The following is a 21029-nucleotide window of genomic DNA, read 5'->3' as shown; positions in this document are numbered from 1 at the left end:
ATCCCACTGAATCGGTATCGATCTGCACTCCGACATCTGCGCTGCTTTACCGCCTCACCATCACCATCATCATCAACAACCATCAATCCACCCATCCATCCAGCTATCCTTCTGCTCCTTCATCCTTCTATCGGTGGTTCCATTCATCACTTATACCTATACGTCTGTGCACTCACATGACGTCATAATCGAAATAATCTCTTGTATTTACGACATTTGCCAGTTTTTCCGCATAGTTATGAAAAGTAAAGGTTCATTATTGACAAGTAGTATCAGTGTGCTAATTGTTTTACGGGATTATTATAATGATTCATCGTACGGTGATAATGTTGATGAGTCATTAACAGGTTTTGTTCATTGCATCAGTCGTCGTCGTCGTTATTGATGACATATGTATCGTGTTTCTTTTCCGGATGGTTACTGGAACTGATATTCACTGCTTTCATATTTCTTTTCTTTCCTCTTTTTTCTCTTTCCCTTTCTCCATTCTCTGTCCTAACATTTCTTAACGTCGTGACGCTGTCCTTCTTGGTACCATTGGTGTGACTACTAGTACCGCACGTACCACACCTATCGTAGGTACCACAACATTATTGCTATGGTTTGTTTAGATCGTAGCTATCATAACATTATCACTATATTCCGTTCGGTGGCATTACTACCTATAATTATATGAATTGGAGATATCACTAAGTGTAATTATTTACACATTACTAATGCTGTTTTTACACTGTGGTATTACTATAACGATAATTATTTACACTGCGGTGTTTTTGCAATGATTATTTACATTACGGTACAGTTTACTGTTGAATGGATTTGTAAGGGATGGGACACATTCAGTATACTTTTATATTTATACATCGTGGTTAACAGGATCAAGTTTCCCAACTAAAATAGGTTAACAGAAGGAAATAATACTTATGCTTTCAGTTAACAAAAATGTGTTTAATTTTGCTATATTTATAAGGAAGTAATTTAGCTTAGCTTTGAAATTCAAAACAATATTGGTCAGTAGCAGTGATAATCATATCAAGAATCAAATAGTTATTATCTGATTGGTATTTTTTATTGCTTTCGCGTAAAGATCATTCGATTATAACTTTTTGAAATGCCCCTAATTTTTGCTTATCAAATAGAAATAAAAAGCTAAATATCTCTGTTATATGAAATAAAATATAATGGACAGGTAACACATGAGTGTATAAGGGTGTGTAGAATAAAATAAATCATTGGATTGCCATTGAGTTTTTCATATACAGTTGGAATTTTAGGGTACGTTTTCCCTATACTGCATGTATAGTTTTATAGCGGTCACCGAAAAGGGACAAAAGGATTGAAATTTGATTTGGGAAAAAAGTATTAACAGATACGGTAAAGAAAATTGGGATGAACTGATAATTTATTATTTTATATTTCGGAGTATCACTTCAAGTATCAAGCCAATTTTCAGTAGTGTAAAAAAATCACTTAGAAACTTTCATCCTATTGAGCATCATATTTTAGTGCAAGAAATGGTTAAAATTTCCTGTTATATAATTTAATGGGTTTTCCGAAGTAACAATGCATGATGACACGTATGGTATGTTGTATTGATTGCAGAAAAACACTAATTGTACATAAAAGTGACGTAAAAATTTTTTATATTATTGGTTCTGGGTAGTGGATAAGTAATTTGGTAATGATAGGATTAACCTCTGCGACAACCAATAAGTAAATTGTATGATTGTTTCGTGTAAGAAAGAATTGGTAATGGTAGAATTAACCTCGTTGATGAATGGTCAATGGTAGTGAGATGACCTGTTAAAGAAGGTGTAATGTTCAATAAGAACATTGTTATGTTTGATACATCATGTCATGTCATTATTTTTTAAAGCTAAATGGTTACAAAAAACTCATCAAATAATTTAAATTAGAATTTAAGAAAATTGCAGTAATTTGAAAGTTATCCCATAACATATGCAAATAACATTTTAATAATTCGTGCCGTCTCATTAGTCAAATTGTCGTTCATTTGATAAATATGCCCATCTCTCACCAAATTACTCAGTTTTATGATTAACTTCCGCTCGAAATTCAATTCATTTATTCGAATCGGAAATATTGCCATAGAAATAAAAAAAAAAAAACGAGTATTAGCTAATTGGGTACTGTTTTTTTTTTCATTTTAAAAAAAAAAATAAAAAATAAAAAAACAGTTTACACAAGTAATACACAACATATCATCATAGTAGTTTCCCCAAACTCTCTTTACAATAGTTACTAGTAATCAAGATAGTCATAATGATTGAAAACATTTAATTTTTATCATTTTATATTCACACTCCCTCATTCAAAAAGAAAAGGAACCGAATTACAATATGTTAAAATAAATTTTTACAAAATCCATAAGACTAGAGATTGTCTTATTTGAATATACCTTAGAAATAAAGCTGTTTCAAATTCCCATCTCAAGTGAGAAACCATTTATCTCACATTCATCTCTCAAATGTAGCCATGTCAAGCTTATGTTTAGTGTTTAGAATGTTACACATTGTTAACAAAGAATGTTTGCATTGCTTAATATGTTGAGAATTGCTTTGAGTCATTTTATTCTTGCGACCTTAAATTTTAGAAGTCAAACTGAGATTCGATTGCTAAAAGGTTTTTGGTCAGCTCTTTGTCTAACGTCGAGTACAGAGATCTGTCGGTGTAACTGTCATCTTACAAGCAATTAACACAATGTTAAAAACAACTCTTACTATCTTACCTGTATAAAAAGTAAATTCGTTCGATAGTGACAGCTCTTTACTTACTGCGAGTATGAGCCAATGCCCACGTAAGCTTCAGTTTGACTAGTCTCGCGCACTCATTCATTCAAACTCTTCCGCATCTTTCCATGCTCGTAGATAACGCTTCTAGAAGTTATCAGTACATTATCAATATGCATTAACGTAGTTCGTAGGAATAAAATTCGTTACAACAGATCCCATTACACAACACATCTATAAACACTCCAACCACAGAAAATTTCCCAAACAAAATATAAATTTTCAACAAATTTCTTGGCACCCGAGATGAGGTAAAATATTTAATAAAATAATAAAGACAACTAAGGCGGTCAAGAAGATCAAGAAAATCATCAGTAAAATTAGGAAACTAAACTTTTCGCTACCAAAGAAAGAGCTATGACGTCAAAAGAAGAATTATCAAGAAAAAATATTACGTCTTGAATTTTATACAAGCACACTCGAAACAATAAGCCAAGATTATATATATCCAAAAATTACAGCCCAACAAATAAAGAAGGAAGATAAATATGTGGAAATGGTCGACGACAGTGAGTGGAGTATTAAGCAATCTTAATAAATGATGCTAAAGAAACTTTAAGTTGTGAACAATTAGAAGTTAATTGTGCAGCGATTAAGTTAGCAAGGTATGAGAGAATTACCTCCACAGGAAATATCTCAATATCGCCTAGCGTAAATTTGCATAGTTGTCACTGGCAAATTTAATGGCGACTCAAAAATTTTCAGACATTTCTGGAGCGGCTTTGAAGCAACAGTTCATCTCCAAATTATCTTAGACATCCAGGAAGTGAATTATTTGATATTTTTTCTTAAAGGAAAGACTCTACTAGCAGCAGGTTAGAGTACTGCTTTGAAGAACTTAGTGTCATAAGAAAGATTTTGAAAGGATCTAGAACATTTTAGTATAGAAGACGTCATTGAAAGTAAATTTCGGCATAAAGAAAGAAGAAATTTGGGCAGTCAACAAGCTAAGACAATTCTTGACAGAACTAGCGCAACGTAAGCGGAAAGTCACTAGATGCTAAACTTTTAGTGGAATAAAAACTAGCAGAACGTGAAACTGGGAAAGAAGCATCGACCTTAATCACGTTGACTACGTAACCAAGAAGATAGTCCAAGGAAATTTCTGTGGATAATAAAGCTAGAAATACCATTGGGTTTTTATTCAATGCCATATTTATTGAGGAAAATCAATGCAAATGTCTTCGAATATGGCATGCAACAAGTGATTCCAATAAAAAGTAACTTTTCTTGTTTCTGCTGCAACATTCACAATACGACGCTATGTCCGAGCAAATTACACGGAAACAACCACCTGAGTAATGAATTCAAATACGGAACAAATGGATCTGTGTGCAATGCAATAACAATTTGTGTAAGAAAATCATTGTAGTCAGTAAGGCTATCCATCATATTAACAGGTTAGTTAATGAATTGAAACTTCAGCAAACGAAAAAAAAAAGCTGAAAATCGCTTCGTTTGGATGTTAAAAACATGTTTTGTTACCAAAAGGAATGGAAAACGGAAAAGGGGTATAATAATTCTTGAGATAGTTGGGGTTGATTACTCAACAAATTGCAAGTTATTAATTTGAATAAAAAGGAGTTGTCATCAATAAGCCAATAAGATCAACTAAAAGCAACCTGACACACTCATTGGAGCCAGTTACCTCTTCAAATTTATCCAGTTAAGTAATATTAAGGATTTAAAATCTGAATTCTTATTACTTCATTCAAAAATCAGATCAATAATAGCTTATAATCGTAGAATCCATTTGTGTCGCGAATGTCACAAATACTCCAGATATAGATCAGTTCTGAAAATTAGAATTAATAGACATTCAAGAACAATCCAATGCCTAAGATATTGAAAAGGTAGAAGGCATTAGAATTTAAATAAAATGTCACCAAGAAACAAAAGGAATGTCTTTTGGCCAAAGGTTAGACTAAATGACAATCTTTTTCTTACTCGATTAAAATCGTTAATCAAACAACTTCAAACTAATTCTCAACTGCACAGTCGAAACAATGAAATAATTCAAAAACAGCTACTTCCAACATAATCCAAAAGGTGTCTTCTGATATCAGTCAAAATGATATTACTCATTATTTATCTAATCATACAGTATTGACACTAAATAATTTCATGACAATATTAACAATCGTTTACGATGCATTAACTCACTTCAAAGGAATGAAAAGTTTAAACGATGTTTTATATCATTTAAGAACCAATAAGATTCCCGGATCCAAAAACCTAAAGGAGATACCGCGATTCATTACAACTTTCCCAAATGAAACACAATTTCACCACTTCACTTATGTTGCAAGATGGAAAGAAAGAAACATTTTTGGTCGTTGCCAAATCCGCATTGCATCATTAAAGGAATGACAATACTTCGATTGGAATTACTCTCAACACTGTCGCAGTAGTTTGTAATATGAAAGAGTTTTCAATGTTACCATTGGGTATAAAATCATTGCCCACTAATTCCAACTTTTGTTGAAGAAATAAGAAGGAAGGCGAGAATTTCATTTCTTTATATACCTAGTGAATACACTAAAGGACTTTCATCTAAAAGGTGAAAGGTGAGAAAAAGGTGAAAAAAATTATGAATTATGGTGGAAAAGACGAAGAGAAGAGGGATTAAACTGGCCACAACGCCAAATCGAAATTAAAAAGAACTGTGGAAATGAAGAAGACAAAGTAATAAAACTTATTGACAGTAGATTCTTTTTATAAAATTGGCAACAAAATAAAATCTGCCGTGCATACAACGATTTTAACTAAAATCATCAACAATTAAAATCAGTTTTTAGATATTGCAAGCTTCAATAGTTTTTCAGTTATCTTTCAACAAATAGTAGCACAGTAGCTTTAGAAAAAAAGATTCAATCAAAAATAATTTATTATCTTTTTCTATAAAATAATTAAATTCTCCCATTATATGTTTGTTGAAAAAAGTGATTGTATTGGTAACTGCAGCACTTTATCATTTCATGTCTCAAAAATGCATTCAAACTACCAAGTCAAACCTAGATAGACTACCTAGCTTAACTGAAACTTTGGCTGCTTTTAACTTCTCAATCTTTACTAATAATAATTACTAATCAGTTACTAGATTTAATAATGACGCATTACTTTTCTACATAATGTAATCACTTGTTCAAACTCTTCCACGATTTGATAAAACATTACTGTTTTGCTTCAAACAAATCTCCAAATGGCATTTTATTTGGCTAACATATTTTTACAAACGCCATTTTCAAAACATAACATGCAGTTCGTATATAGACTTGCCACTAATCCATAATCATATATTCGAGAAGTTCGAATCAAAGCAGTTACCGGAAATATATTTTGCTGGAATAATGCACCCTTTGAGATCATCGAGAAATAATTACCCATATCGGAAAGTAATGCTAATATTGTTGAGAGTGATTCTTCATGTGGTATGTCACTCTCATAAAACTCCACCTGCAATTAAATTTCGAAGGAACGAATAATAGTAAGATGAACAGAAATTTGAAAATATATGTTTGAAATTTAGTTTTGACCAGAATTTCTCAAATTTATATTCCGTAAGGTCATGTAATTTACGGATTTCATTTGCAAATTAATTCAAAAAACTAAAAATTAATTCAATGATAAATAACGCAATCTGGGATAATTCAAGTAACACTGCGTAAATTATCATAAAATTAAAGTATCGGTACTTATTGAAAACTTACAATGACACCAATTTCCACAAAGGAGAATGTATGAGCAAAAGCACAGAATGCAGCAACACCGCTAGTGAGTTTTTCATTGAAATAACGCAGCATGATACGTGAAAGTTGCCATGGTTCTAATGTTGATTCTTTTGGAAGTAATGTGGGTGGTTGATGTCGAAGCCAATAAAGCTGAAACTGTAGTGTATATAAAGAAGAGTAGGCTGATTTCAGCTTTAAAAGTGCACAATATCATTTACAAAAAGTCATATGTAATGATCCTAGCCTGAGGTTTTCATCCATAATCTATATTCAGACTACACACATACCCAAACACGCACGGCTTTACGTTGAAAAATATTAATAAAATAAATACAAGCAAAGTGAAAATAAGTATATAACCTTTGTACGATCACTGATAATATTAGCTGCACAGATTTTGCACAACAAGTTAAAGGAATCGTTATCCGTTGTTGCTTCCTCATTGCCACATAAAATAAGCAACAAGTTCACATTAGGTTCCGGCTCTACCTCAACATCTCCAATTAACATTTGATAAAATGCTGCAACAGATAAAGCAATAAATAAATCTAATCTAATCATCGCTTTTTTTTATCAACTTATTGAATAAAATTAAATTACAAGATGAAGTTCAACAGCAAAGATAAGTAGAAAAACAAGGTGAAGTAAGCTAAATCCGAAAATAAGACATAGCGAACGCACATGAAAAGTTAAATCAAAATTAAAGTAACCAAAAGATTATAGTAAATTAAAAGTAAACGCGAAATCAAAATGAAACAAGTAAATTGAGCGAGACGAAAAGGAATGAGACGAGCTGGGACGACCATTTTGCATATCGCAGCTAGAGTGGCCGTTCATAGCAATCGGTTGACATTAGGTTTGCTCGTTTCATAGTTAGTAGGTTTGGTTAGGTTGTGTGTCGTATGTCACTTGTTGGTAAGCATCACTCTAAATCATTTGTAGGTTAAAGTTACTGCTTTGTTTGTCTAGAACTGGATTTTTTTTGCTAATGTAATGCTAGTGAATGATTTAGGGTATTTTTCAGGTAAATTGTGGAAATTATATCACGTAAGAGTATTGCTACAGTTAATAATCGTCAATTATGGGTCGCATGCACAATCCCGGCAAGGGTATCTCACAGTCGGCGTTGCCATACCGTCGATCGGTACCAACTTGGCTTAAGCTTACAAGTGAGGAAGTTCAGGAGCAAATTACACGTCTTGCTAAAAAGGTTACTTTATTTACTTACTAGCTCATGTAATGTCTTATGCTGTCATTTATTTCTTTACCTAATCTGTGAGGCTGGAGGTAACATAGCATCTTTTTTTTTTTTCGAAAATAGCGTTATCTAGAAGTTGTGTTAGAAAATAATTTAATTTGTTGGATGGTTGAAGATTTATGTATGTTCAAATATTGTCAGGAAGGTAAGAAATTGGAGTTTTTTCCTTTGATCAGAATTCGGATTCCAGATTTACTATACGGTTCCTTCTTTATATAAGTAAGCATTGAACAATTATTTCATGCTGCCGGAAGTATTTGCGGTGTTTTACATTATAGGGTTTACGTCCCTCACAGATTGGTGTAATACTGCGTGATTCACATGGCGTTGCCCAGGTTCGACGTGTTACCGGTAACAAGATTGTACGCATTTTGAAATCTAAAGTAAGAATTTCCATTTTTGCATTTTTATTCGATTTGTTGTATTAGTCCTTAAGGCGTAACTCGCTCCGATGAGTTGATCATTGTTGTGATAGTTCGGTAATATAATAGTGTACAATCATTCATTTCTTCTGATTATCTACAATTTTTCAGGGTATGGCGCCTGAAATCCCGGAAGATTTGTATCACCTTATAAAAAAAGCAGTTAATATTCGCAAGCACTTAGAGAGAAATCGCAAGGTTCTTTAAACCGATTTTCCTCAATTTATTAAGGAAAGAATTCATTCGTACTACCATTTATTCATATTTCATGTTAACATTTGTGGATGATTTTCAAAGAGTTGTTTAATAAAATTCTCATGTTTAAATAAGAACTTTTTTGATGAGGAAAGGAAGTAGATGTTACTCTTTTGAGCGTTTTTCTTTCTGAATAGTGTACTACAATGGCTAGTGTCATGATTTGCAGGACAAAGACTCAAAGTATAGACTGATTCTTGTCGAATCACGTATCCATCGCTTGGCTCGATATTACAAAACGAAACGCCAATTGCCAGCCACGTGGAAATACGAATCATCAACGGCGTCAGCACTTGTTTCATAAAGTGAATAATTCCGTTTTGCTGTTGTCAGTTTACTTCTCTTTTTTTGAGAAAAAAGTTTTTTACGAAATAAATATTTGCTTATTTATACATGTGTTGGTGCTCTACTTCAAAATAAGACACTAAAATGCGCAATTGCGATGTACCAGTAATGCTCACGGTAAGTACTAATTGTTGATGGGGAATATGCAATAAATATTTGCTTGGTCCTAGTGAATTAATGCATTAAATGTGACGTAGTGTATTTGGTGGCACATTTTGGATAACGTATCTTAGAGCTTCAAAATGAATTTTCTGGGATTTTCTGTTTTAGGAAATAATTGAAAGATTTCGATGGGAAGTTTGAGGGTATGGGAGCATAGTTGTTTGACGGATTCTTATGTTAGGCTGTTACTCCAGGTACACGAGATGTACAAATGTTACTCATCGTTTTCACTCACATCATACTAGATTGTATGGGAAAGATTACGTTTGTTTACAACAGTGAAACGTCCGCCACGATAAGCTTCCGATTACTTCGTTGCCCAGCAACGAGATGTATTGCTATTTTGTGTTGGCTAATTTTGTGTTGGTCTTTATTAAATTCAGTTATATTTAAGGATGAAAGTAAGTTTTTCTTTGGCGAGATTCAGGGCAAATTATGAAATGAAAATGAAGCAGAGACTAGTTTAGGTCAGTCATGTACAGAAAGTCATTGATTAATTATAGAGTGAAATAAGAAGCAATGGAGATATTCCATTAATTTAGAAAATCAATTGAATATAGCAATATTATTGTGCACTTGCAGTTAATATGTAGTTTAACAGAAAAAGAACTCGGCGAAGGTGAGCCAATTTTTGAATGGCGTCCAAAAGGGAACTATCTTGCTGTTGCTGGGTTTGTTTTATTTACTTTTCATTAGTTTAAATCTCACTTCGCTCACGAGAAATATCTTGCTAGAGTCTATTTCAAAGTAATACTTTATGATTAATTACTTAATCATATTTATTGGGAATAGAATATTAAATGGGCAGTGACAATAACTAAATAAATGACATAATTGTCATGGACTTGATGTCATACTTATGTTATACTCATTTTGCATTTTTGTTTATTAAATTCAGAATCTAAGTCAGTTTTGCATTTGTAATATGTAATTCATAATTCACTAAGAAAGCAGCTCATAGTGATTTGAAATATCAAAATTTTTCAGCTCCAGTAACTTGGTGAAACTATACGACCGAAGTGGCAATTTGATTGACGAATTAGTCATACCTGGGTAGGATTTCTTTTTAGGTGGCAGTTAGTTATTTGTTGATTTTATTTACTGATTTCATTATTCTCAATAATTCTTTTTTTCCTTTTTGTTTTTACTATTATTTTTTTTTATTTCTGTACAGGCAGGTGGAAGCATTATCATGGGATCGAGATGGTGACATGTTAGCTATAATGAATGATAAGAGTACAGCAGTAACATTATGGGAATTTACGTCGAAAACAGCCACCAAATTAGATAGTGGTATGAGCGGGAAGTAAGTATTACTGTATGATGTAGCTTAAGTACATTTTTTTTTCTCGTAACAGTACATTTCTTATGCTTTTCTAAAACTGATAACGATTCTAAAACTTTATAATATATAATATAATATTTAATTTTTTGCAAGTATAGTATTTAAATTTTGTAGCTCAGCAATTTTCACTTTCAATTTCAGATATGTTCTAAAATTTTTAAGGGAGAAACCAACGTTTATATTATGGTCTCATATTTCGCCAGTTTTGGCTATCGGTTATGATACGGGAAATTTGTTACTTTATAACCAACGTACCTCACGGTTAGTTTTATATATATAAAGAGACAGAGAGAGAGAGAGACAGACATACAGCAATTCTCTTATTTCTTATTTCGATATTTCCTTCTAATTCATTTATAAATTAAGTCTGCAACAAATTAATTAGAAAGGGTCTGATTAAAATTTCTTCGAATGCAAAATATAGTTTATTTTAGTACTATTTGAGCTACATATGCACAGAATTGTATGTAATATACGTTATTCAGAAAACGAAAACGTATAAATTTGAAAGAATGAATCTTTATGTTATCCTTTTCAGGACGAAGATGATAGGTTGAAAATGCTTCCAAAATAATGTTGAATACCTTTTTAATAAATTAAAGGGAACATTTCTTTTATAGCAAGACTTCAGCAATCGGGAAGCATCAAAGTGCCATAACTTGTGGAGCATTTTCAAATAATGAATTGCTTGCATTGGGTTCAACCGATTTCACTATAACTGTTAGCAGCATTGACGGTGATTTGCTATATTCATTCATGTGTAACATGGAACCATCACTGATTAAATTTTGTGATCGGAAGCAACAAACTGATAAAAATGCTAAGCCTGACGTAATGGTTAGTTATGTTTTGAATGGAATAATTTAATAAGATCATTATAATATTTTCTCAGTCATTATTCATTACCCATTAGTTTTCTCCAAAACTTTCACTTTTTTTTTCGTTTTCATCATTGCCAGAATTTGACTACACAGGAAATTATCTGTCGATGTCGTTAATTTCTATTATTATTTTATCATTTTTTTTTGTTCCTTTCTGTAATCCTTCATTCTGTTTTCTCCCATTTATTTTTCAAAAATGAATTGTCTTGAAAAAAACTACGAATTTGATTTTAAATTCAAATTGTTGAATTGTATACTCTTAAATAATTTTAAATAGTATACCCATTTCAGTTAGGTGCTATTTTGAGTCAGAATACTATCCTATTGGCAGAGCTGAGTGATAATACACAACTTATCAATCTTCAATGTCAAGTTCATTACGGTCAAATCGTAACATTTTGTTGGTTGGTTGGTTATTGTCAGTTATTATATATATGAATTATACTTATTTTACCTAATAAGTTTTTTTACTTTAGAAATTTTCACATAGTTTAATTTGAAGAACATTTGCACATATCATGTGATTTGATGGAAAAGTTTCATCTAAAAAAGCCGTAAAAATGTCAGTGATTGTTAGTAGAATAATGATATTATTATTGACGAAAAGGACATAATATTATAGTCGAAATGCTTCCATAAAAAAAGAAAGAAAATTTTAGGTATCGGAGTAATTTTTTATTATTGGGTTTTGATAAAGGTTTTTTTGTTTGTGTTTCAACGATTGCTGCAGAGATTGGTCAGGTTTGTTAACTTCAGTTTTACGCTGTTGTGTTGTTAATCTTTCCTCTTTTTAAAGAACTGGTTATTTCCATTTAATTATTTAAAAATTATTTGTACTCATTCATCATAACTATTATTTGTAAAAAATCACATCTAATGAAACGTTCACATAAATCCATAAGTAACTTTCGCAACTTGCTTCGATGTAATATATTTTAAGGAAATTTATGCAGTACAAGATTTCAAGACATATTTGTCGTCTATATGCATCAATGAATCATTATCTAAAGTTCTGCTAATTGGTGACAATCAGTAAATATTCCTTTTTTTCAATCTTTCACAAGTGTTTTCGTCCTTATAGAATTTTACTCTTTTGTTTTTTGAGTGATAATGACGGCTCATATCGAAACTAAGACAAGCTGTGCAATTGATTTCCAGAGCATTTTTCAACGGAATCTCAGAACTTTATAACAAAAAAATTCTGTCAGCATGTTTTAGGATACGAATACGTGAAATGAGTCGACTTGATGAAATTGTTGAAATTGTCGAAGTTGACATTAAGAACAATGGTTTGTTAGTCATTGTGAATTCATCTGCTGTCAATTTCTTTGATCTTTTCAGTAATAGTTATTAATATTCTCGACAAATCTAAGTATCAAATTAAATGGAGGAATTAGGTAGAGAAATTTTTCTCTACAGATTTATGTAGTATTTCAACAAATTACGATGGACGATTGGTTGCTGCTAGTACTCGGTCTGGCACATTACATTTATTTCTAACAAAAATGCCCATGCTTGGAGCTGCATACCGGAATACTATTGCTATTTTATCGTCATTGAATGAGATAACCCTTTTTAGAGAAGGAGAAAAGGTGGGCAGACTTCTTTAACAGATCCACTGATAACATTTAAATTGAAATACTAAACTTTCGAAAGGAATCTTAAAAGTATCTTTTCTTCAGAATCCATTAGCAGTAGTGAAAATTGAACTGGAACCAACAAGAATTGCATTGGGTCCAAAACACATTGCAATTACAATGAATAATCGTGCATGGCTTTATGAAATTGCTGAAACGAAAGGTAAGTAATGAAAAGATCTTGCATTACATACCCCAGTATTTGCTGACTTATATTGCTCACATTTTATAGGTAAAATTTTATATTATTGAATTAGTATTATTTTCTTAATGTAACATTTTTATCCATTATTTGTAATTTTTTGTTGAATCGGTCTCAGTATGAAGGGCTAATTTCATTCATTAGCTACAAAAAAATGTCATTAAAAAATCATTAGAAAATATGTATACCGTTTGAATTTAATTTTCACTGTCAATTTAAAATGACATGAAATGAAGCACATTCATTCGTCATTACATAAATTTTTCCATAATTTGTTATAATAATGAAGGAATTCGACACGTTTGTGAAATTGAATATTTGTCAACGGTTAATGCTATGCATTTGAATGAAAACTATGCTGTTGCTAAGCTTGACAATCGGGCACAGTTACAGAAGGTATGACTAACAAAATATTTATATATATTTAATCGTAATTTTGTTTATTTTTCCACCTATTTTCAAGAATACAATATACTGGAGAAAAAAAAATAATCTACCATTAATCTGTTAAATAGATTAAACATTTTACAGCTGCATGGTGAAGGAAATGGATTCGTTATTCCGGATTCGGTACATGCTAGTTATGGGCTTCAGGATATTTCACTCACCGATAATTTCCTTATCTATTGTACAAATGTATGAATTTTAATTTGCTTTACATATGTTAATTGTAGAATGAAAAAAACATTTTTTGTTTGAAAAACATTTCATTCGAGAATTTTACATTTCAAAAACATTTCATTCGAAAACTAGAAATTAATTCACTAGATTTTTAACATTTTTTAAACTTTTAACTCATTTTGAAAAATGGATGACTTCTTTTAATGCTTAATTCCAGGATGGGCACCTTTATTATTATTCATTGGCAGATGAAAGATATGTGAACGAATACAGACATGTAGCGGGAATCACATCGTTATATCCGGAACCAGAAGGAATTACGCTTTGTTTTTTCGATGCACTCTTAAATGCATACATTTACAGTCCTGTTGATAATGAGCCTGTCAAAATCCCCTCAATTAATTCCACTGCTCATGTGAATTTTGACAGTTTAATACAATCCTCAAATATCTAACGTACATGCAGTCGTATTCTTCCATTAAATTAAGTTATAGGATGTGCAGAGAAATTTCTAAAACACACCACAGGAAACATTAAGATGAATTTGACAAGACGAAAGATGTCTGAGTAGAGAGAATATAAATTTATTATTATTAATTATTAGTTATTAATGATATATTATAGTTAAAGAGTTGTCTATGGGAGAATTTCTCCGTGGATCGCGACACATTTGTTGTATGTAATTCAGATACCATTCATGTTTATCTTGTGTCCAAGAATCAAATAGAAAGTAAGCTTATTTAATTGATAGTTAGCTCATTAACATTAATTGCCAATTGTCAAACACTGATAACAGTATGTTTGTGCATTCATTAGGTTTTTTCATATTATCTTGCAAGGGAAGAAGTGGTATACAAAAAGAACATTTTGATGATTAAATTTCGGAATCACTCATAACTTTCAATTCTAACATTATGCCTATTCAGTGAATAGAGATAAGTATTTACTTGTTTATTTTTTTTATATTATGAGTTGCTTTCCAAAGTTGAATGCTTTTCCGTTTTCTACCCTCCGGCAAAGAATTTCACTACAATTATTTCAAGATTTAAATGTTTAAAGTAATTTATAATTCATACTGCGTCTTTTTCATGTAAGAACAGAATATTTAAAAACAAAATAATTAGTAGATAATTGTGTGTTTTAGTGGTTAACTTTTGTGTTACATGTGAGAACAATCAATTTTGGTTGATTTAATGATCTTTTAGATGTTTCATTGGCAAAAATTGGAATCACAAATATACCATACGGACATATCCCATTGATGCTTTGTAAGGGAATTGTTCACTGTCAAACACAAAATGGACGTATTGGTAGTATATTGTTGGAGAGTCATCGAACTGATATGGTATTTGAAGGGAAATCACCAAAAACTGTTAGTATTTTGTTTTTCATTGATGAAATAATCAGAAGAGATTTCATATATTAGATTTGAGAGAACTGTGTTAAATTTTAGCTGGAAAAATTATTGGATCAAGCGCTTAATCTAAAAAGGTTCGTGCATTTCTTAATCTTTCACACATCGATATTTTAGAAAATGAAAGCATTTTGTTCACTAATCACCTGCTAATTAAAAAATTGCAAAAAAAGGTCGAAAATTAATTTTGCGTCGTTCAATTTTAGATGGATGCATGCATGGCGTATATGTGAATATACGAAAATTCATGAACATTGGAATAAATTTGCAATTACAGCCACAAAAAATGGTGAAGTAGATTTAGGTAATGTTAGTATCGGAAATTACTTTCTTTCTTTTAGACTAATGATATGCACCTTCGCATAATTTTTTGTAAAATTAATTTCGGCAAAAATAAAAGCAAAAATTTTTTTAGCAATTAAGATTTTCAAGCAAATCGATGCAGTGGGTATTGTTTGGAGTTTGGAAGAAATACAATACATTGAGGAAAAAAATTTGCTAAATGGATATTTGGCCCTGTTATTAGGAAATTTTGATGTGGCAGAAAAACTTTTTTTGCAGTCGACTAAGCCAAGAGAAGCTTTGGATGTAAGAAGCAGTTCCTTGCGCATTTTCTGTTATTTAATTTTAAAAAGTGCAATTGAGTTGTAAACTTGTGGATCGAATTTTTATGGAATTCAAAGTGAACACATTTAGATGAGAATAATTTATTTTTCGGTGTTGAAATTATACAAGGGCGTTTTTCATCCTTCTAGATGCGTCGGGATCTGTTACATTGGGATAAAGCACTGAATTTGGCAAAACGTTTGGCTGAAGAAGAAGTGCCAATGATTTCAAAGGAATATGCACAACAATTAGAATTTATGTAACCTTCGTACCTTTTAATCATCTGTGCAGTATTTGAGTATAACAACAGTGGAAGTACATGGGCTAAAAGATCGCACTTCAAATCACAAATGTTTTTTAACACTATGACTTTTTCTTAATTTTCAGGGGAAATTATAGCCAAGCACTGGTGCAATACGAAAATGGCTTGATTAAAAATCCAGACGAAAGCAATGAACAGGTTTCTTTTACATATGTTATGCTTCCTGCTACTTGACTAGTTTATGTTGGATAGTTTTTCCTTTAAAAAATGGCTTGATTTCTACTTCGATCTCGTATTCCATTTCAATGCATATTAAAGTTTTGTTTTTAAATATAAGTTGGTTTTGGAACATAACAATATGTGTAACTCTGGCATTGCTCGAATGTCTATTCGCACAGGAGATATTCGGAAGTAAGTACTAATTAAAGCGATTTTTTTGCTTTTCTAGTTATTCATATTTGTTCCTGTATGTATTATAATTTCCATATATGCATACACCAATTCACCTATTTAAAAAATCAAATTTATTTTTGTAGAGGAATTGAAATTGCTGCAAGTATCGAAGGACGAGCCGTTAAGCGCGATTGTGCGACAATTCTAGAACAGATAAAGGTTTAATTACAGCGATTAGGGAACCAGAAAGAAATTTGATTTCTGTACATTTCTAGAAAAATAATTAGAAGATAATGATTTTATAGCAGTATAGTGATGCAGCATATTTGTATGAACTTGGGCATTTTTATGATCGAGCTGCTGCAGTTTCACTAAAAGCAAAGAATTGGTAAATTCTGTTAAAATTTAGTTTCAAGCTCTTTCCTATCTGTTTTGTCTTTAAATGTTATTATTAAATTTTTTGTCACTTTCAATGTTTTGGATTAAAACTAAAGAATTTGGTAAGATTTTATTACCTTTATGGTTTATTATAGGACTAAGGTGAGCAGTCTTTTACCTAAAATTCACTCGCCAAAAATCCATACGGCATATGGCAAAGTGATGGAAAGAGAGAAAAAATTCAAACAAGCTGCAATGGTAAAGTTTTAGCAAATTTTAGTAAAGTTTTTTTTTCATTCGTTGCAAATATTTTTTCCTTTGAATTCTTTCTAAATTATGACAATATCTTCACCAAAATTATTTTTAATCGTATTGATGTTTGATGTTATGAAAGTTAAATTAAATTTCAGGCTTACAAAAATGCTCGAGATTACGACAACTTAGTAAGACTTCTGTTAGAGCATTTGAATAAGCCTGAAGAAGCAGTATGTATTGTGCGGGAAAGTAGAAGCGTTGAAGGAGCAAGACTTGTTGCAAAGTAGATTCTATGTTCTTTGTAATTTTTCCTTGATAATTCTAACATTTTTAATGAATATTCCTATCAGTATATTCTTATCAGTACATTATGATCGTATGTTTTTCTATTAGTTTCCGATTTATTCTCTTTTTTAGATTTTTCACCAAACTTGGAGATCAAGATTCAGCTATCCAATTTTTGGTACTTTCTCAATGTCAACAGGTGAATTCTTAAAGTCTTCTAACGTGTAAAATGTAGAATCTTGGAATTGTCTAATAATCCCAAGAATTTAACTTACCACAGAAACTATTCAAGTAACACATAAGTAGTAGTAAAATTTTATCCAGTGCTGATCTGTTTTTTCTTCGGAAATAGTTTTCTTACCACTCGGAAAAAAACTGTATTCACAATTTTCCACCACTTAGTGAATACTATATTCAAGTAAAGTTTACCATTGAGATCTTCAAGAGAGAGATCTCACAGTTCGACCGTTTATCCCCTGGTTATTTTCAGGAAGCATTTCATCTGGCAGAAACAGAACAAAAGATGGATATTTTTGCTGATGCTGTTGAAGATGATGGAACAGTGGATGTGTTTTTGCAGTTGGCTGATTATTATGCAAAGAATATGAATTCACAGAAAGCTGGATTTTTTTACTACAAAGCTGGGCAATATTCGAAGGTTTTTGATTTTTTTTGCCTCATAATAAAAGAAAAAAAAAAGAATTGCAATCTCTTTTTTCATAGTATTAGTTGATGAAAATCGAGAATTTATTTTTTTGATTCGAAAATTTGTAAATATGCTAATGTTCATCTTTCTCATCTTTTCATCATATTCTCCAATGCTTGGATTACTTAACTAGTTGGGGAATACTCGCCAGAAAGTGGTTCATAACAAAATAACGAAATAATTCTCACAATTTTAACAAGAATGATAAATATATCAAAAGTCTATTGCATTAATATTATAATTGTGAAACATTTCGCTTGTATATGAAAAAGACATAGTTTAAATTATCTGAAATTATTTTAACATCTAACTTTCAAAATAATTGTAATCAAATTTCGTAGCATGAGTCGATCGTTTCTATTAAGTTAGATATAAGTGGTGATTTATTGCAATTAATTAAGATATTTAAATTTGCATGAATATTATTTTAGGCATTGGATTACTTGCTTACAAACGGTGAAGATACGAAGGCAATAAGTACAGCAATAGCATGTGTAGTAGAAGCACGAAACCCTGACCTAAATTCTCATATGATTGATTATTTGCTTGGTGAAATTGATGGTATTCCTAAGGTATGTCTTAAATTTCCATCTCTTCTCATTTTTTCTATTGTATCACTTCTTTTTTTTTTTTTTTTTGATTTCACTGATGATATAGAAAATTAAATCTTACTATTAGGCATTTCAATTATCAGTTATACTAGTCCTGATGTTCCAATTATGGTTCTTATAAATTTAAGACTTGAGCTATGAAAAATCATATGAAAGTTTTATCAAATCCATGTACTAATTTGTGGGAAAAATTAAACATTCGATATCGATTGTCAATATTTCGAAATCTCCAAAGCATTCCTTGAAGGTTTAAAAAAAGTTTCATACTATGTTTTTTTAATTTTTAGAATCCAAAATTTCTCTTTAAATACTATATTTCAATGAAAATGTACCGTGAAGCAGCGAAAACAGCGGTTGTGATAGCCACCGAAGAGCAAGCAAATGGTTCATATCGTACTGCACATAAGTTATTGTTTGGCATGTATCAAGAATTACAAAATGAAAGAATCAAAGTGCCATTTGAGGTGCAAAATAACCTCATGTTACTACACAGTTACCTCATAATAAAGGTAAACTTTGGACAATGATTTTTAGTTTTAGATGCTTATTTTTATTTTAAACTACATTACTTTATCTTGCAATATCGGCTACAGCATCAGTAAAAAAAAAAAAACACTTTAGTTTTAGATGCTTATTTTATAATTTATTCAATAAGTTATGATACTTATTTCAGGAAAATGAAGAATTATCAAAAAAAAAAAAAAAAAAAAAAAAAAAAACGATTTAAAAACAAAAAGTTGCAGAAGAGATGGGGTTTTGATTTCTTTTTCTTTCCCTTTCGATATCTCAGTTCTTCCAAGCAAAAAATTAGGATTTTTTTTGGTTAATATTAAATATTATCCTAATATGACTTTTGTTTTTAAATAGAGTTTGGTGAAACGTGGCGAACATATGAAAGCTGCACGTATGTTGATAAGAGTGGCCGGTAGTATCAGCCATTTTCCAGCACGTTAGAAATTCAATATTATTTTTCAATTTAAAAAAAAAAAAAAATAAGGGAGTTAATGTTGATATATTATAAGAAAATTCGATATGCGAATTATTCGGATTAATTTTCCAAACATAAAAATTCATAACAAGTTATCTTCTCTGTTAATTTAATATAAAATTTTAATGTGAAAAGAAAAAACTACGTTATTTTCTTAATATGAAAGTTATATTAACAAATTAAAAATACTCTTTCATCTTTTCGACTGCTGCTTTATTTTGACTTTTTCGATATCTTCTATCTTAAATGTTATCCAATTTTCAAAACATGAATCAGGAAAGAAAGAATTAGCATAGAGATAACAAATAAAAAAAATGCTTATAAAGTAGTACATTTACAGATGTTGTATCTATTCTTACAACTACTGTTATTGAATGTACCAAAGCAGGCCTTAAACAATCAGCATTTAAATTTGCTGTTGAGCTTCTAAAAGATTGCAATCGAAAGAGTATTGACGAAAAATACCGCAAAAAAATTGAAGCTGTTGTAAGGTAATCTTCTTCAATTTGAAAATAAATAAATGAAGTTGAGAATTGGAAGAAAAAAATAACTGTAAAATGGAATGGATTGGTAATTCTGATAGTTAAATGAACAGCTTATGTAAGCAAGCTTTTACCGTGTATGCATTTAACACAGTAATTCTTCATTCTCAAAATGTAGTGTTCTTGTGTATTTCGACATTTCGTAGAAACACTACAGTAGTCCAAACGTGAATTGCTTGTAATTTATTTCAATTAAATCAGTCTTCCAATTTCAGGAAATCAGATAAATTACCAGATCCAGAAGAACTAAAGACATGTTGTCCGTACTGTGATAACCCAACGGAAGAATCGATACTCGTTTGCGCTTCATGCAAAAATTTGATTCCTTACTGCATTGTTACAGTAAGAAACCGACTTTGTTTATTCCCAAAAATTACAAACTTTGTTTGAAATCTTCATTTTGTGAAAAAAGTCGCACATTGTTTATGCTTTGCAGGGCTTACACTTGGTCACGAATGATTTTACAACATGCCCATCATGTGGCTTCCCTGGTTTTTATTCTGAATTAAAAAGGTTATCATAAAATTTCATTCGCCGAGTGATTTCTCTCATTTTATAACAAAATAAAAAAGAAGTGATGACGAAAGTTTGCATTTCGATTTTGGAATTTCAAGTAAAAATTTTTATGTAAATTTTTCCATTTAATTTGGTTTTTAGTATTGCTACATGTATTTACGTTTGTGATCAAATTACATCGATTATAAAGAAGAAAACCTACACGAAACTGCCCATTTATTTTTTTTAATGATAATGGAATCATATATTTGATTAATTCCAGACTCAAGGATGAACAAGAAGGTTGCCCAATGTGTGGTGAGGAACTGAGCGATTTGAAACTAGTGGATGATGTAAAGCAGTTTTTAATGAATGACCAAAAAAACAGACAGTAATAAAAATTAGGAAAGCGAAGTTTGCAAGTG

General features: G+C 31.0%; 3 protein-coding genes across 5 annotated transcripts; 2 read left to right on the top strand and 1 right to left on the bottom strand.

The window, feature by feature from the left end:
* Positions 1-621: 621 nt before the first annotated feature.
* Bm9225 (Uncharacterized protein) lies at positions 622-7102 on the bottom strand (the record flags this gene model as incomplete). 3 transcript variants are annotated; one of them, XM_043077364.1, is made up of 5 exons in its annotated part: positions 622-662; positions 2750-2823; positions 6034-6266; positions 6521-6691; positions 6902-7102. In XM_043077364.1, the coding sequence occupies 5 exons, from the start codon at positions 7100-7102 to the stop codon at positions 622-624; spliced, it is 720 nt and encodes a 239-aa protein (XP_042933298.1). The 3 variants fall into 3 exon arrangements, with proteins under 3 accessions (XP_042933298.1, XP_001895244.2, XP_042933299.1); XM_001895209.2 differs by lacking the exons at positions 622-662; positions 2750-2823 and having other exon boundaries at positions 6021-6266; XM_043077365.1 differs by lacking the exons at positions 622-662; positions 2750-2823 and having other exon boundaries at positions 6135-6266.
* Positions 7103-7622: 520 nt separating this feature from the next.
* Bma-rps-13 (40S ribosomal protein S13, putative) lies at positions 7623-8780 on the top strand (the record flags this gene model as incomplete). The annotated part of the gene is made up of 4 exons (XM_001895210.2): positions 7623-7751; positions 8078-8182; positions 8333-8419; positions 8646-8780. 4 exons carry the CDS (start codon positions 7623-7625, stop codon positions 8778-8780), a joined length of 456 nt encoding a protein of 151 aa, XP_001895245.1.
* Positions 8781-8905: 125 nt separating this feature from the next.
* Bma-dyf-2 (WD repeat membrane protein, putative) lies at positions 8906-20999 on the top strand (the record flags this gene model as incomplete). The annotated part of the gene is made up of 36 exons (XM_043077363.1): positions 8906-8938; positions 9566-9654; positions 9971-10036; positions 10158-10289; positions 10491-10589; positions 10949-11165; positions 11501-11613; positions 11869-11950; positions 12150-12241; positions 12428-12498; positions 12629-12801; positions 12892-13009; positions 13338-13444; positions 13580-13684; positions 13887-14084; positions 14294-14399; positions 14875-15041; positions 15123-15160; positions 15290-15387; positions 15499-15671; positions 15839-15948; positions 16077-16149; positions 16289-16362; positions 16488-16563; positions 16650-16732; positions 16878-16980; positions 17133-17260; positions 17395-17461; positions 17753-17920; positions 18400-18540; positions 18867-19088; positions 19447-19528; positions 19908-20058; positions 20325-20451; positions 20546-20622; positions 20888-20999. The coding sequence occupies 36 exons, from the start codon at positions 8906-8908 to the stop codon at positions 20997-20999; spliced, it is 4071 nt and encodes a 1356-aa protein (XP_042933297.1).
* Positions 21000-21029: the final 30 nt, after the last annotated feature.

Source organism: Brugia malayi (genome assembly GCF_000002995.4).
Source record: "Brugia malayi strain FR3 genome assembly, contig: Bm_v4_Chr1_scaffold_001, whole genome shotgun sequence".
In the NCBI taxonomy this organism is placed as follows: domain Eukaryota; kingdom Metazoa; phylum Nematoda; class Chromadorea; order Rhabditida; family Onchocercidae; genus Brugia; species Brugia malayi.
The sequence above is the reverse complement of the archived record's forward strand: the minus strand, read 5'-3'. Positions and strand labels throughout refer to the sequence as shown.